This window comes from Pan troglodytes, chromosome 13 (assembly GCF_028858775.2).
Source record: "Pan troglodytes isolate AG18354 chromosome 13, NHGRI_mPanTro3-v2.0_pri, whole genome shotgun sequence".
Taxonomy (NCBI): domain Eukaryota; kingdom Metazoa; phylum Chordata; class Mammalia; order Primates; family Hominidae; genus Pan; species Pan troglodytes.
In genome coordinates this window covers 72,544,991-72,558,146 of record NC_072411.2, presented here as the reverse complement: position 1 = coordinate 72,558,146, position 13,156 = coordinate 72,544,991, and the positions used below count along the sequence as shown (strand labels likewise).

At 42.4% G+C, this 13,156-nt stretch overlaps 1 protein-coding gene across 1 annotated transcript in view; it reads right to left on the bottom strand.

Moving 5' to 3' along the window:
• Window positions 1–13,156, bottom strand: part of MYO3B (myosin IIIB) — a 477,280-nt gene that overhangs the window by 144,230 nt on the left and 319,894 nt on the right. The window contains exons 26-28 of the mRNA XM_525960.6: window positions 12,079–12,190; window positions 10,974–11,136; window positions 8,862–8,942 (exon numbers count right to left, since the gene is read on the bottom strand). Of these exons, the coding sequence (XP_525960.6) occupies window positions 8,862–8,942; window positions 10,974–11,136; window positions 12,079–12,190 (356 nt within the window). The remainder of the gene's footprint in view (window positions 1–8,861; window positions 8,943–10,973; window positions 11,137–12,078; window positions 12,191–13,156) is intronic.

The following is a 13,156-nucleotide window of genomic DNA, read 5'->3' as shown; positions in this document are numbered from 1 at the left end:
CATTAGTGGTTATCAGGGGCTGAGGGTGAGGGGGGGTGGATGTCAAGAAGGGCATAAGGGAACTTTTTGGAGTTCTTCTTGGTGCCTTCACATGGCATGTTTATGAGGACACCAGTCATTGGCTTCAGGACCCACCTTCATCCAGTATGACCTCATTTTTAATTAACTACATCTGCAAAAATCCTGTTTCCAACTAAAGTCACATTCTGAGGTTCTGAATGGACATGAATTTTGGGATATCACTAGTCAAACTGACACACCCCCTTAAAAGTTTCAGGTGCTTTCATATCTTTAATCTCTTTTTATTCTTACTTTCTGTATTAGAATGCAAGCTCCTTGGAGGAAGGACCTGTGTCTCCTTGTTCTTTTTCTTGATTATGGAGGGAATCTAGTGTTCTCAAACTGAATTTTACTGTATGTAAATTATACTTAATAGACTTTTAAGAATTTACTAGAATTTTAAAAAATAAGGCCTCCTTTTCTTCAAACTGGATCTATTCCTAGAAAGCAGGATCCAATTTGCTTCTAATCCATCAGAGGAAAGAGTCTGATGGGGAGAGTCTTGCTGCTGATGAGGGACTTTTCACAACCATTTGCATCACTGACCATAGCTGGTTTTGACACTAAGCACTTGGCTCAAAGTCTATGAAATTAGCAGGCTCTAGTTACTTGTACATCTGAACCGTCACAACTTTATTGACGAGAATGGCTACCAGCTGTCACCCTTGCCTCTGCTTCTGTATTTGGTGATTCAGACTTCATGGCCACAGCAAATCAAACCGTGATCCTGCTATGGCTCATCGTGTTGAGGTTTGAACTCCTGGCCAAACGGCTGTTGTTCAGCTGTTAGGCTGCCCATCACCCGTCACTGTGGGTTAAACATGATAGGTACACCAAGATCTTCCAACTCTTCAGACATCTGAAAGGCAACTTGCTTTCCACACCAGAAGGCAACAAATCTGGGTGATATTTAGCTCCTAGATTTTAGAATTTCTGGCTTTACAGAAGCAGGGTGACAATGGAACTTGCTATCTTTCAGAACAAGTTGCAAAAGGGCCTCAAACTAGTGAGGGGGCCAAATGATGTCAGGAGCACACCTAAGTTTTAACAATTTTGAGGTTCCTGAAAATTTTATATACACAAATGAATCAAGGTTTCAGCATGAATGGAGCACAGCTCTTCACAAAAAACAAAAACAAAACCACTTGAAATCTCTTACATGTTATTGTTGTATTGTTTTTTCCCTGTCAAATAAACAAGACGTAAGTTAAGACTTGGAAAATTCTTTTTACGAAGATTTTACTGTAATTGAATTTGAGATTTGACAGGTACTATTTTTCTCCAGAAATGAAAGAAATTGTTTCATCTTTTTGAAGTTACAGCATTTTGTTTTTGTTTTTTTGAGACAGGGTCTCACCGTGTCACCCAGATTGGAGTGCAGTGGTGCGATCTTGGCTCACTGCAACCTCTGCCTCCTGGGTTCATGCAATCCTCCCTGCTCAGCCTCCCAAGTACCTGGGATTACAGGCATGCGCCACCATGTCCAGCTAATTTTTGTGTTTTTAGTAGAGACAGGATTTTGCCATGTTGGCCAGGCTGGTCTCAAACTCCTGACCTCAAGTGATCCACCTGCCTCAGCCTCCCAAAGTGCTGGGATTATATGCTTGAGCCACTGTGCCCGGCCTGAAGTTACAGCATTATTATGTCCTCCATAGAAGAGTATTTCACAGACTTTTTGTCCCCTCCAGTGAAGTTCACATTTAGGAAGGGAGTACAGAGAGGGAAGTAACATTTCATTTAGTGAATACGTACCATGAGCCAGGTACTGTGCAGGATGCTTTGCATATATTACCTGCTATCATTTTCATAGCAGTCCTGAGGATTAGGCCTTAATGAGTCCCATTTCACAGCTGAGGAAACTAAGGCTCAGAAGTTAAGTAATTTTCCCCAAACTACATGGCAAATGGCAGCATAGCCCTCATTTAACATTCATTGTTTGACTCTAAACTCCACATGCCTAGGACAGTATTTCAACTCTTTCCAAAGCTTTGACTGGTACCTTATTTCCAATGTGTCATATTCAAGATGGAAACCAATGGCAGGGCATGGTCTACTGAAAAGAGCACTGAGTGAAGGCTCTGAAGAGGGCTCTGAAACCAGTGTTTAAACTTGCAGAACACATAAGGGAGACACAACTTATTTAACTCTCTGTGCTCCTGGTTCCTCTGTTAAGAGGTAAAACAAAGCCTGCCTTTCTATTTCCAAGAGTCTTTTGAAGAAAAATAGCATGATCATTCTTGCCACAGCCCAGTTAGCTTTCCCCTAAACGTTTCTTTACTATTGTGTAGTTACAGTCTAAACAACTAATAAAAGTTATAAAATGTGATAACATATTTTATGATTCTACATGAAATTGTTTTAAAGACATAGAGTAAAGGCAACTCAAGTGTGTAATCGATCATAATAATGTTGTTTCATTCTGTGTTGAGGTGGCAAAGATACCTTTTCAGGCACCACTTCTTTGCAGCTAGACTCTGGAACGCTAAACGAGGTTCATAATGGAGAAAACTGATTCCAGATTGTAGGCTCTAACCACTGGCGTCCTCTGAAGTTATAATATCGAGTCCTAGGGGTACCTACTGTTGCACAAAAGTTTCATCTTAAGCATACTTGTGCCATGCCGGTATGATATTGGGCACAAGTGGACTTCCAGCCCGCAATGACTTTGCAGCTTCCTCTCTGTGCATTAGGTAAACAGTATTCTGCCCTCTGGCTTATTTAATCCTAGCGTGGGCAATAATTTTATTCCATAGCAAAGGAGATTCCTGTGCATTCCAAGCTATGCCATGACAAAAATTCTATCGTTTGTGCCAAAGAGAGATTTGGCAGAGCTCATTTCTTGTCAGAAACCTCGAAACCACAGGCCATCCTGTCTCTGTACTACACCACCTGCTCTAAGCCTTGTCACAGACAAGGTATGTTTTCCTCAAGTAAACCACAATGCTTTCCCCCTAGACATTTCCCCCTACAAGATATGTTAAGCCTGCAGCTGTCAGAAATCAGCCCCAGGCCAGGCACAGTAGCTCACGCCTGTAATCCCAGCACTTTGGGAGGCTGAGGCGTGCGGATCACTTGAGGTCAGGAGTTTGAGACCAGCCTGACCAATGTGGTGAAACCCCATCTCTACTAATAAAAGAGCTGGGTGTGGTGGTGCATGTCTGTAATCCTAGCTACTCGGGAGGCTGAGGCAGGAGAATCCCTTGAACTCAGGAAGGGGAGATTGCAGTGAGCCAAGAACGTGCCATTGCACCCCAGCCTGGGTGACAGAGTGAGACTCCATCTCAAAAAAAAAGAAAAAGAAAAAGAAAGCAAGCCCCACTTTCTCAAGTATGGGAGAGCTAGGGAAACCAAGATAGCATGAGAGTGAAGTGAGCAGGACCCCTCGCCTAGGACTGAAGGGCATCCTGTCTTGTGTTAAACAAAGGTTTAGAAGATGGGGGGGTAGGCGGATGGGGAGGGCTAGTTTGCAGTTCACAGTGCATCTCAAGCTCAGGTGCACCAGGTAAATTATTTCCCCCAGATGTTTCATTGCTATTCTGTGGATATGTGGATACGGAAAACACCAGGAAAAGAGAAGCAGCTGCCTCCTGCCCTATGGCCAAGAAGAGTTTGGATCCTGTCTTCTCTCACACCTGTGCTTCCTCTGATAAAGACAGTGAGTTTGAAGAATTTAGCTTTTGTGTGAAATGACCAGGGATCTAAGAAATAGAAATGAAATGAGTGAAGAAAAAGTGAAATAGAGGTAGAACTACAAATAGAGACACAGAAAAGAGTGACAGAGGGCATGCTTGTTTTCCTTCTGTTTGTTCAAAATGGACCTTTTCTCTCAATGGTGCATTTACTTACAGTCCCCCTCTTGTTTGGCTTGGGATCAACAATCTACTTATGTACAGCTTTAGCAGGATGAAAAATATCTACTACAGTCATTTTTACCTTCAAGAAGCATGGGTCATTTCAATGCATACACTTGGCTGTGTTTTATAATAATTTGTACTCTTTGTATTGTTTTAGATTTTACAGAGCTCCTTTCCAAAGAGCGTTGGCAAAATACAGAGTACTTGATTTATTCAAACAGCATCCCTTTGAGGGAAAGCATATTTTAGAGTGCTCTCTATTGGAGTTGGAGAATTTGAAGCCCCAAATTAAATCTCATTGTTTACCGTGGGAGCCCCAGCATAATGTAGGTGCTTAACAAATAGTAGTTAAGTAAGTGAATGAAAGAAATATCCCAGTTTAAATATAGTTGTCCTGCACACGTAGGCAAATAGCGGGAAATTTAGTTCTAGGAAATTACAACCACCTAATCATTGCCAACCCACTGACGATGCTAAAGGAAACAGCCTTTTAAACAGCCTTTTGAAAAGACTAGGAGAAAAACTTGCACTGAAAGAGTTTAAAAGTTCAGGCAGTTTTATACACCAAAAACTTGGTTCTGTTACAAAGCAGGGTCAGGCTGTCTGAATACGATGTTTGCTTTCTCTTCTGGTAGCAGCATTTAAAGCAACTCTGCTCTGCACGCATCACATGATGTGCCCAGTGGTTCCCAGCTGCAGTGGCTTAAAATGCCTGTTCACAGGCTCAAGGAAGGCACCCTGCCAGCCTCGTCAGAGTCCCTGCTGATGCTGGGAAAAGCACTCTCCCCAAAGAGCATCAGAGGAGAAATGGCCGTCACTGTTAGAGCTATTGTTATCTTCTGATAACATCTGTGTTTTTGGCAGGGCCAAGGAGGGGAGTATGTAGGAAGCTGATCCAACAACAGAGAGAAAGAGAAAATAACAATTTCCACAGCACTGAAGCAATTAGATGAAAATGTCCTGTAAACTAGCGTCTCTTCCGACTCCTGTGTGTGGGGGGCGGGGGGAGAAGCAGTGAGGTGCTGGAAGACCACTCCTCCTGGGAGAAAGTTCCAGCCCCTAGGGCTCCACTGTCACCTATTCAAAGGGCATTTCTCCTTTGAGAGAGGGAGGCCCACAACTTTGCTCTCATCTAAAACACATATCCTGAATTAGAGGGGCAGTTTTAAAGCCAGTGCTTTAGAAAAATTAATGAATGAGATATTACATGTAGGTCTTTAATAAAGTTCCCTGCAGTTAGTTTGTTTTGATAATTTTCACTGAGGAATGTAAGCTTTTTTTGGTTGAATAAATGTAGTTAGGTCCAATTTCTGAAACATAAGGTAATTTAAAAATATAACAGATTAGTAATGGAATCAAGGTCACTGTTAGTTTTTACTCAGAATACACCATCTATTTGAACACTAATATGTACAATTTTTTTCGGATTTTAACAAAGTATGTATTTTAATTATTTGGCATTTAAAGGAATGTGTTTTCCTGTGGCAAGAACCCATTGTCAGAATTAACCAATACAAAAAACAACGAAACATGCCACTTCTTGCCAAGGTGATATGCAGAGTTGCTTCCCACCTCCCTCAGCCCCCCAGAAAAGAAACTGATGGACAATACCTTTGCTCAGGCTCCTTTACTTTCTCTTCCTCTCCCCTCTCCCCTCTCCCCTCTGCCCCCTACATCTCATAAAGGCCCTTTATTGACTGTGCAGTGTTATACACATAGGAAATGTATCCTTGTGTACCCAGGGTATTTTTTTTCCGTTTGTTTTCTCTTCCAGCATTTGATTACTGGCTGGTGAACTGTTTGGGCCCGCAGAGATCTCTAGACCACCAGCTCATGTATTTGAAAGGCATCTGTTTATTTTGAAAATGCAAATGTGGCCTACCTCAAAGACTGACAGGCAAGAAATGACCCACTGAGTTGGGGGAGAGGTTTCCAATCTGGAGCCCTGTCCCTCCCTCGATCACACCAAGACCACTGGCTGTCAGAACCACTGAAACCTGCTCCTGGAATCTGAATGAAGGGCCCACAATTAAAAACGAGCAATAATTAGCCAGGCAGATTATTTCTCACCCAGTTGAAAGTAATGATGAGGACATTTACCAAGGACTCTGAGCCTTTGAAATGGTGGCTCCTAGACCGAGGGCTGCCTGGAGGAGGGCCCGATAACAAGGACACAGAGTTCCTAATGGTGGCCGCCCAGTCCTTATGAGGAGAAAGCCTGGGAAGGTTAATACCCTGACTTTGATCTCTGTCAAGGCATACCAGCAAGAATTAATTTACATTTCAGATGAAAAAGGTTGACGGCATGAAAAGGCATCTTGTTTCTGGTATGTGAATGTGCCGTAATAGATCGGGAATTCTGAAAGGAAGTTCTGAGGAAGCTAAAGGGATAAGCCGCACGGCTGCTTTTATTGGGAAGGAGATGAAAGGAAAGCAAATTTCAATATGCGCTGCTCTGTAGCAACATGTAGGCCAAATGCTTCCTAAATTTCAAGGGCCGCTCTTTTAAAAATATATAACATATCTTAGCAACACCACTTAAGAAAATACTATGGGCCAGAACTAGAAATACAAATGCATTCCACAGAATCTAAATTTCAAATGAAATGATTTGTTGAAAAAATAATAAATTAGAGAATAACCTTAGAAAACAACCGGAAATGGTTGTGCTGTGACAACATCCCTAAGCCACTTCCTGCAGGCTCCTAAAGCAGGGAGCTGCTGTATCTGGGTCTGGTTCTACTCGGAAATGTCCTAGTGGGACGAAGAGAGGCTTGTAATGAGATTATGTTTGGGGAAGATCACAGCCCCAAACAGAAACATCGGAATGAGTTGCTTTGCTTCTTAGATAAATGCAATTATGCCTTCAAATCTAAAGATAAGGAAAATATTCCCAAGTAAAAGTAAACTGCCCATAAAATTGCAAAGATTGCTACCCTATTCACGCATCTTTACCACCAACACAAAACCAGCGCACCAATTCGGGTCCACGGTGTTGGCTAAAGGGCAGATGCTGTCTGCCTTTGCTCTGGCTGCCACACTACTTCTAAGAGGGCAGAGGTGGTGTTGGTGCCACCTTCATGCCCATCTAAGCCCCTGCAGACTCAGTTAACGGAAGTTCCCAACATCACTTGATAGGCAAGAACACTGGCTGCAAGGCTAAGAAAGGGGAGGTGCTTGCAAGGCTAAAAAAAAGGAAGGCACCCTTAAAGAAATGTGTTTTCTAAAGTCCTGCTGGGTGCTTGCAAGGCTAAAAAAAAGGAAGGCACCTTAATGTGTTTTCTAAAGTCCTGCTGGGTGCTTGCAAGGCTAAAAAAAAAAAAAAAAAAAAAAAAAAAAAGGGAGACACCCTTAAAGAAACATGCTTTTTAAAGTTTCGCTGAGCAACATTATCCTTCCATGGTAGCTACCCCATAGGTGCTCCATTGAAAAGATACAATAATTACTATCCTGATAGCATGATGATGAAGCAGACCCATTTCTGTTTTACAGCAGTATTCACTTGGCATTAACAGAGTGCAAAACAGGGAGCACTCAAAAGATGACTTTCACTTAGGGCAAATTGGATTTATGATTCCTGTATACTGAACTCAGTGGATCAACAATAAATAAGCTCAAGCAAGTTTAAATTTTAAAACACATGTTGGGCTTTGTACCAAACTGCAAGATCAGAAATCAGTTTGGTACCCTCTTTTAATGAGAGATTGTGTGTGTGTGTGTGTGTGTGTGTGTGTTGGGAGGCAGGCAAGTAGGGAACAAATGATGCACTTTGAGTTCTCTCTTAAGCTGTAACAAGAATTGCATCCCTCTTCCTGGGGCTTTGAAGTTGTAGAGCTTAGAATTCCTAGGGGATGGTGTTAAAAGTTAACATTTGCATTTTAATAGCACCCTTTCCTCCCAACTATTTTAGTTCTGAATGAAGACATCAGGCTTCTACAGTGGTCTAAGAGTTCTGAGAAGTTTATTTGGAGCCAGGTTCTGAGGAGGGACTTCTTTGAAGAGGTTGCAGCTGTTTTATTTAAGAGTTTACTTCAAGCTCAGCTGTATGTGAAATCCTATCTCTCTCTCTGCTGCTGAGTCTACCAGCCTGGCTATTTCTCTCATTCTGTCTCTAATTTCTTGTGGCTCCTGGAGCTCAGGGGCCTGTTTCTTCCAGAGCCTCGAGTAGGAATATGCAGTTTCAAATGAGGGAAGGAGCCCAGCCTGGCACCCACAGTGGACACTGCCATTTGCAGAAGAGCAGAGTGACTGAGGAGCCAGAGAGGGGACGGATGAGTCAGAAACCAGAGCTTACACCTCTCAGGCTGCCAATAGCAAGCCGAGCCATAAAAGCCACCATGTGCTCATGCCATGGGGCCCAGAGGACCATGATAGCCACATATAAGCCTCGATTTGGGAAACAGTTTGCTGGGAAACTCCCTGAGTGATTCCTCCTCTGTGATGCTAAGAAACAGGTCTTGCATATAATTAGAGAATTCCAAAATGGGAAGGCACCTTCTGGACCTTTTTAACCAGCGCTCTCATTTAACAGATGAGGGACATGTGACTCCGAGAGGGAAAGGGTTTTGTTCAGGTGGCAGTATGCGATGCTGACTCTATCCAAACGGCCTGTGTTCAAATGCTGGCTCTGCAACTGATGAACTGTGTGATGGTGGACAAGTCCCTTCACTTCTCAGTGCCTCAGTTTCCTCCTCTATAATATCAGGTATACAAGAGAACCCAGTCAGAGCATCCTTAGCCAAGTGTGGCAAAAGCAAATGCTCATGCTCACCGTTAGCATCATAGTTATCACACAAGGAGGGTCGGAACACTAGGACTCCTGTCTCCCAGAACTCTTGACTCATTCCAGTGCTCCTGAATTATTAACCTTTCACCTTTTCTACATTCACAGGAAGTTAGTCACAGAATATTTTCAAGTGGACACTGTGAAAATGATGTTTTAATTACCTGCTTGATTATGAGCAGCAGACTCATTCCTTCTGTTGCTTATTTTCTTAAATTTCCTCCGAGCATCATATCCTCTCCAGGCTAAAAATATAAAACCATGTGCTAGGAATGACATTAATTTAAGAACGTGCCAGAGAATTGATATAAGCTGTTTTCCCCTCCAGTCTATTGCCCGTCTCATCCTCCCTCCTGCTTTCTCACTGAACAAAATAAGCAGAGGTACGTGATCTATGGCGAGAAGAGAGGCCTCTCTGTTCTCACAGCTTGGCTTTGAAGATGCTTCTGAGGGGTTGCTTTTGTTCAGGCAGTGATTTCCAGAACACTCTGGGTTCCACTGATGAATCACGTGGGACCCCTACTCCAGGTGAGATGGTTTCCTGTCATTCTAATCCCTGGAGAAAGCCCTGTCTTCAAGACTCGGGGATATGATACAGGTGGAAGGGTTTGGCAGGGACGGTAGAAAGGAACTGGAATAGCCTGACCCTTTCAAAATCTGTTATTTGGGAGAAAAATATAAACAGGAAAGTTGAAGAAGAGAAAGAGCGGAGTTAAGGGAAATAATAAGTAGCACAACACTGTCATTTGCTGTGAGTGAATTCTGTGCCGAGAGGTATGCTGAGGGAGAGGAAAGATGTGCAGTGGCAAGGGAAAAGGCAGGGAAGAAAGGTGAAGAAAAAGAGAGAAAAGAGGAAGGGACTCTCCGGGGCAAAGGTGGTAAGCCCTTTAGACACAAAACTGGGGCATTAAGCCACCCAGGAGGAGCATAATGTCTCTCTTTGTTCCTCCCGTCTCAGCATCACAACTCTTGAAGTTGCTGGGTGAGCTCATGAAGTCCAAAATAGACTGAGCCACATGAGGATTCTGGGTTATGAGAGCATAAGGGAAATCATCCACTTTGTTCAAGATCTGGTGCTTTCATAATCATTTGTCTATTGCACAGGAACTTAAATGTTGTGTGTAACACTAATAACACATATACGTAAACAAAGAGGCACTGACTAGGCAGGGCACATGAAAGAGATTAGCAACCTCTTCCCTTGGTTTATAAGTTCCATCTGGACTAGAAAAGCCTTCTGGAAATGGCGTTAGTAACTCTGGTACTGAACACCTGACCACAGACCTGAAGTGTATATTATCTCAGTCATTTGGGAGATGCGGCACATATCTGTGTGACTGGGGCTTTACATCACTGGTCCATTTATACCGCCACTATCTATCCTGTCACTCATGTTGTAAAGACTTGTTTGCTTACCTGCAAGTCAGGGACCATGGCAGTTGTTGGGGCTCAGATAATAATTCTCCAAAATATGCTGCTTTGACTTCAAACTTAGAGCACCTGGGTAGCAGCAAATGCAGGGAAGGGCTTTCTCTGAACTCTCCCTATCTATTAAAGGCAAACTCCTCCAGAAGACATTCAACTGTGTGAATCCCTTCCCCAGATATCTCCTCAACCAGGAGAAACTGATGCATACCCCAGGAAGGAAGACTGGAGTAAATATCACCCAGAGGTCAGATGAACTTTGTCCCAGGCTATTGCCTGTTCTTCAGGCCCATTCATTTCCCTCGTAAACCTTTGAATCTTCCCTTAAAACTATCTACATCCTCCACTTCCCTCTCCCCTGTGAAGAGGGTATTTAAGCTTCAACCATCTGGCCTTTGAGTTTCACACTTTTTATGACTTGCATGTTAATAAATTTGTATGTCTTTTCTCCTGTTAATCTGTCTTTCTCAGTTTGTTTTATAGACTCAAATTATCAAATCTTCAGGACACGGAGAGAAAGTTTCTTTCACCCCTACACAGTCTTGCTCATGGCTGTGATTTCAGCACCTGGCACAGAACCTGTGTAGTAGGCACTTGATACACATTTGATCCACATTTGCTAAAGCAAGGAAGGAAAGAAGGAAGGAAGGAAGGAAAGAAGGAAGGAAGGGAGGGAGGGAGGAAGGAAGGGAGGGAGGGAGGGAGGGAGGAAGGAAGGAAGGGAGGGAGGGAGGGAGGGAGGAAGGAAGGGAGGGAGGGAAACCACTTAGAAGAGAAACAGTTGAGTATTCCCCAGTACTTAATGACATGCCAATACCCAGGGCAGTATTTATGAGAACAGGACCATTTACCTGACTGGATGGCAATGGCTCCCTTCTCTCTCTTCTCTCTGACCCTTTTGTATCTCCTGGCTCCAAGCCACCCCTTGGTATATGCCTGCAGCACAACCACTCTGCCTATGACTTCTCGAAGCAGCAAATTTAATTGCTCAACATGGTAATATTTGAGAAAAACCTGAAACGAGACAGTAGTTTTAGCATTACATATGGGTTCCTCAACAGAAATTCACTCTACTACAGCATATTCTAAATGAAAATATTAAAACAATGATATAAATAAAGTTTATAGCGATGTGACTTATGCTCACATTACTGACTTCATAGAGGTAAATACAATTCTCCTTCTAAGATTGAGCCAATCCTCGATAATTGATGTAAATAGATGATGAGGTCAACAGGGTTTGAGCGATTCCAAATGCTCTCCAGGCCTGTCTCATGTCAGTCAGGAGTTCATTTTCTCAGTTTGAGCTCTATCTACTCTCTTTCCCCATAGCCTCTGATAAAGGTGCTAACCAAGAGGACTGACCCAGCCAACAGTGGAAGTTCAGAGGGCGAGGTACCTAGATGATCCACAGTGATCTAATTTCTGCTGAGGAGGAGCAGTGTTGCCATCGACACTCAGGCAGAGGCTGGTTTTATAAGGCAATCAGGATGGACCATAAAAACCTGGGATCCTATGGGGACGTGACGTTCTCCCAAATGAAAAGCTACAGATGCTGAGACTAATAATCAGGCTATGCAGCAAATAACAGGAGTCCAGTGAAAAAATGGACAAAACTCTACTAGAAACTCATCACTGCCATTAATATGATTTGCGTATTTACATGTGGCACTGGAATAAGCAGCATTGAGAAAAGAAACATTTTTAAATGAGCTCAAAGATCTCATTCTAAAAATGCTAAATGGCTCTCAAATTACATACAGAACAGGAGGCAAACCCTCCTCCTCTACTCCCTAACATCCCCAACCTCTTGACTTAAGACCAGCAAAGACCATTGTTAGGTTAGAGTCTTGTTTGCTAAGCTACACAACTTATAGAGCCATTCATGCCAGTGACATCACTGACAAGAGACAAAGAAATCATATGGGACAATTTGAACAATAAAGAACGAACTACCTTTGTTTTTCCCAGCACCCAGTGATCTAATCTGGACTTTTCCAAGATAGCCACACAGCTCTCTTTGCTAGCAAGAGGTGTTTGATGTGCTGTGAATGCCAAGTAATAATACCTGCAAAATAAAAGAGTTAAGTGAAGCATTTTCAGTCACGATTTGACTCAGCATAGTAGAATTACTCAGGACCATTGACACACCTTGTTTTTTAATAGTAAATATTTGTCGAGCACCAATAATAGCATAGTAGGTAGTAAAAGATACAAAATTTATACTTATGAACTTGGCTCTTCCCTACTTTCATATGTTCTGCAATGTGTATTTACTTCCCTTTTAATGTTGCTTTGTAATTCATATTCAGTGCATACTTGGTGTCTAGTGCATTCAAAATCAAAATAATCTTTTTAGAAAGCTGAAATTTAGACAACTCTCCTAGTGAAAGTAATACTCCTAAATATTAGTATTACTATTATAAAAAATAAATTCCATTGTATATATTTTGACTCTGCTTTGCAAAGTCCCGTCTAAAGCAATTTGTAGATAGCAGAAGTGATCACAGCCTAACACTACTGATTCTGCTGAGCTATTCATCTTACTCAGCGTATGGAGGAGGTGTATTTTCTTGATATAATCACGAAAACCACATTTGTTTTCTGAAATTACTTCATTTTAGTGAACTTCTAAACTTTCAGATTAAAGAGCTTCAAAGAAGAACATTGTAGTGAAGGAAAAGCATCTTTTTTTTTTTTTTTTTTCTGAGGCAGAATTTCACTCTTGTTGCCCAGGCTAGAGTCCAGTGGCGCCATCTCAGCTCACTGCAACCTCTGCCTCCTGGGTTCAAGTGATTCTCCTGCCTCAGCCTCCCGAGTAGCTGGGATTACAGGCGTGAGCCACCTTGCCCAGCCAGGAAAAATATCTTTTCCTCACCCATCCAAGTTCACAGCTGAGGCCCCTAGAACAAGAGACAGATAAACAAGAGAAATGCGTACCAATTCATTTAACGTAAGTTTTAAGTGACACAGGAGCCTTCATGAGGAAATGAAAACCTGAAGAAACAATTAGACTTGTGTATTTCTTTTTTTT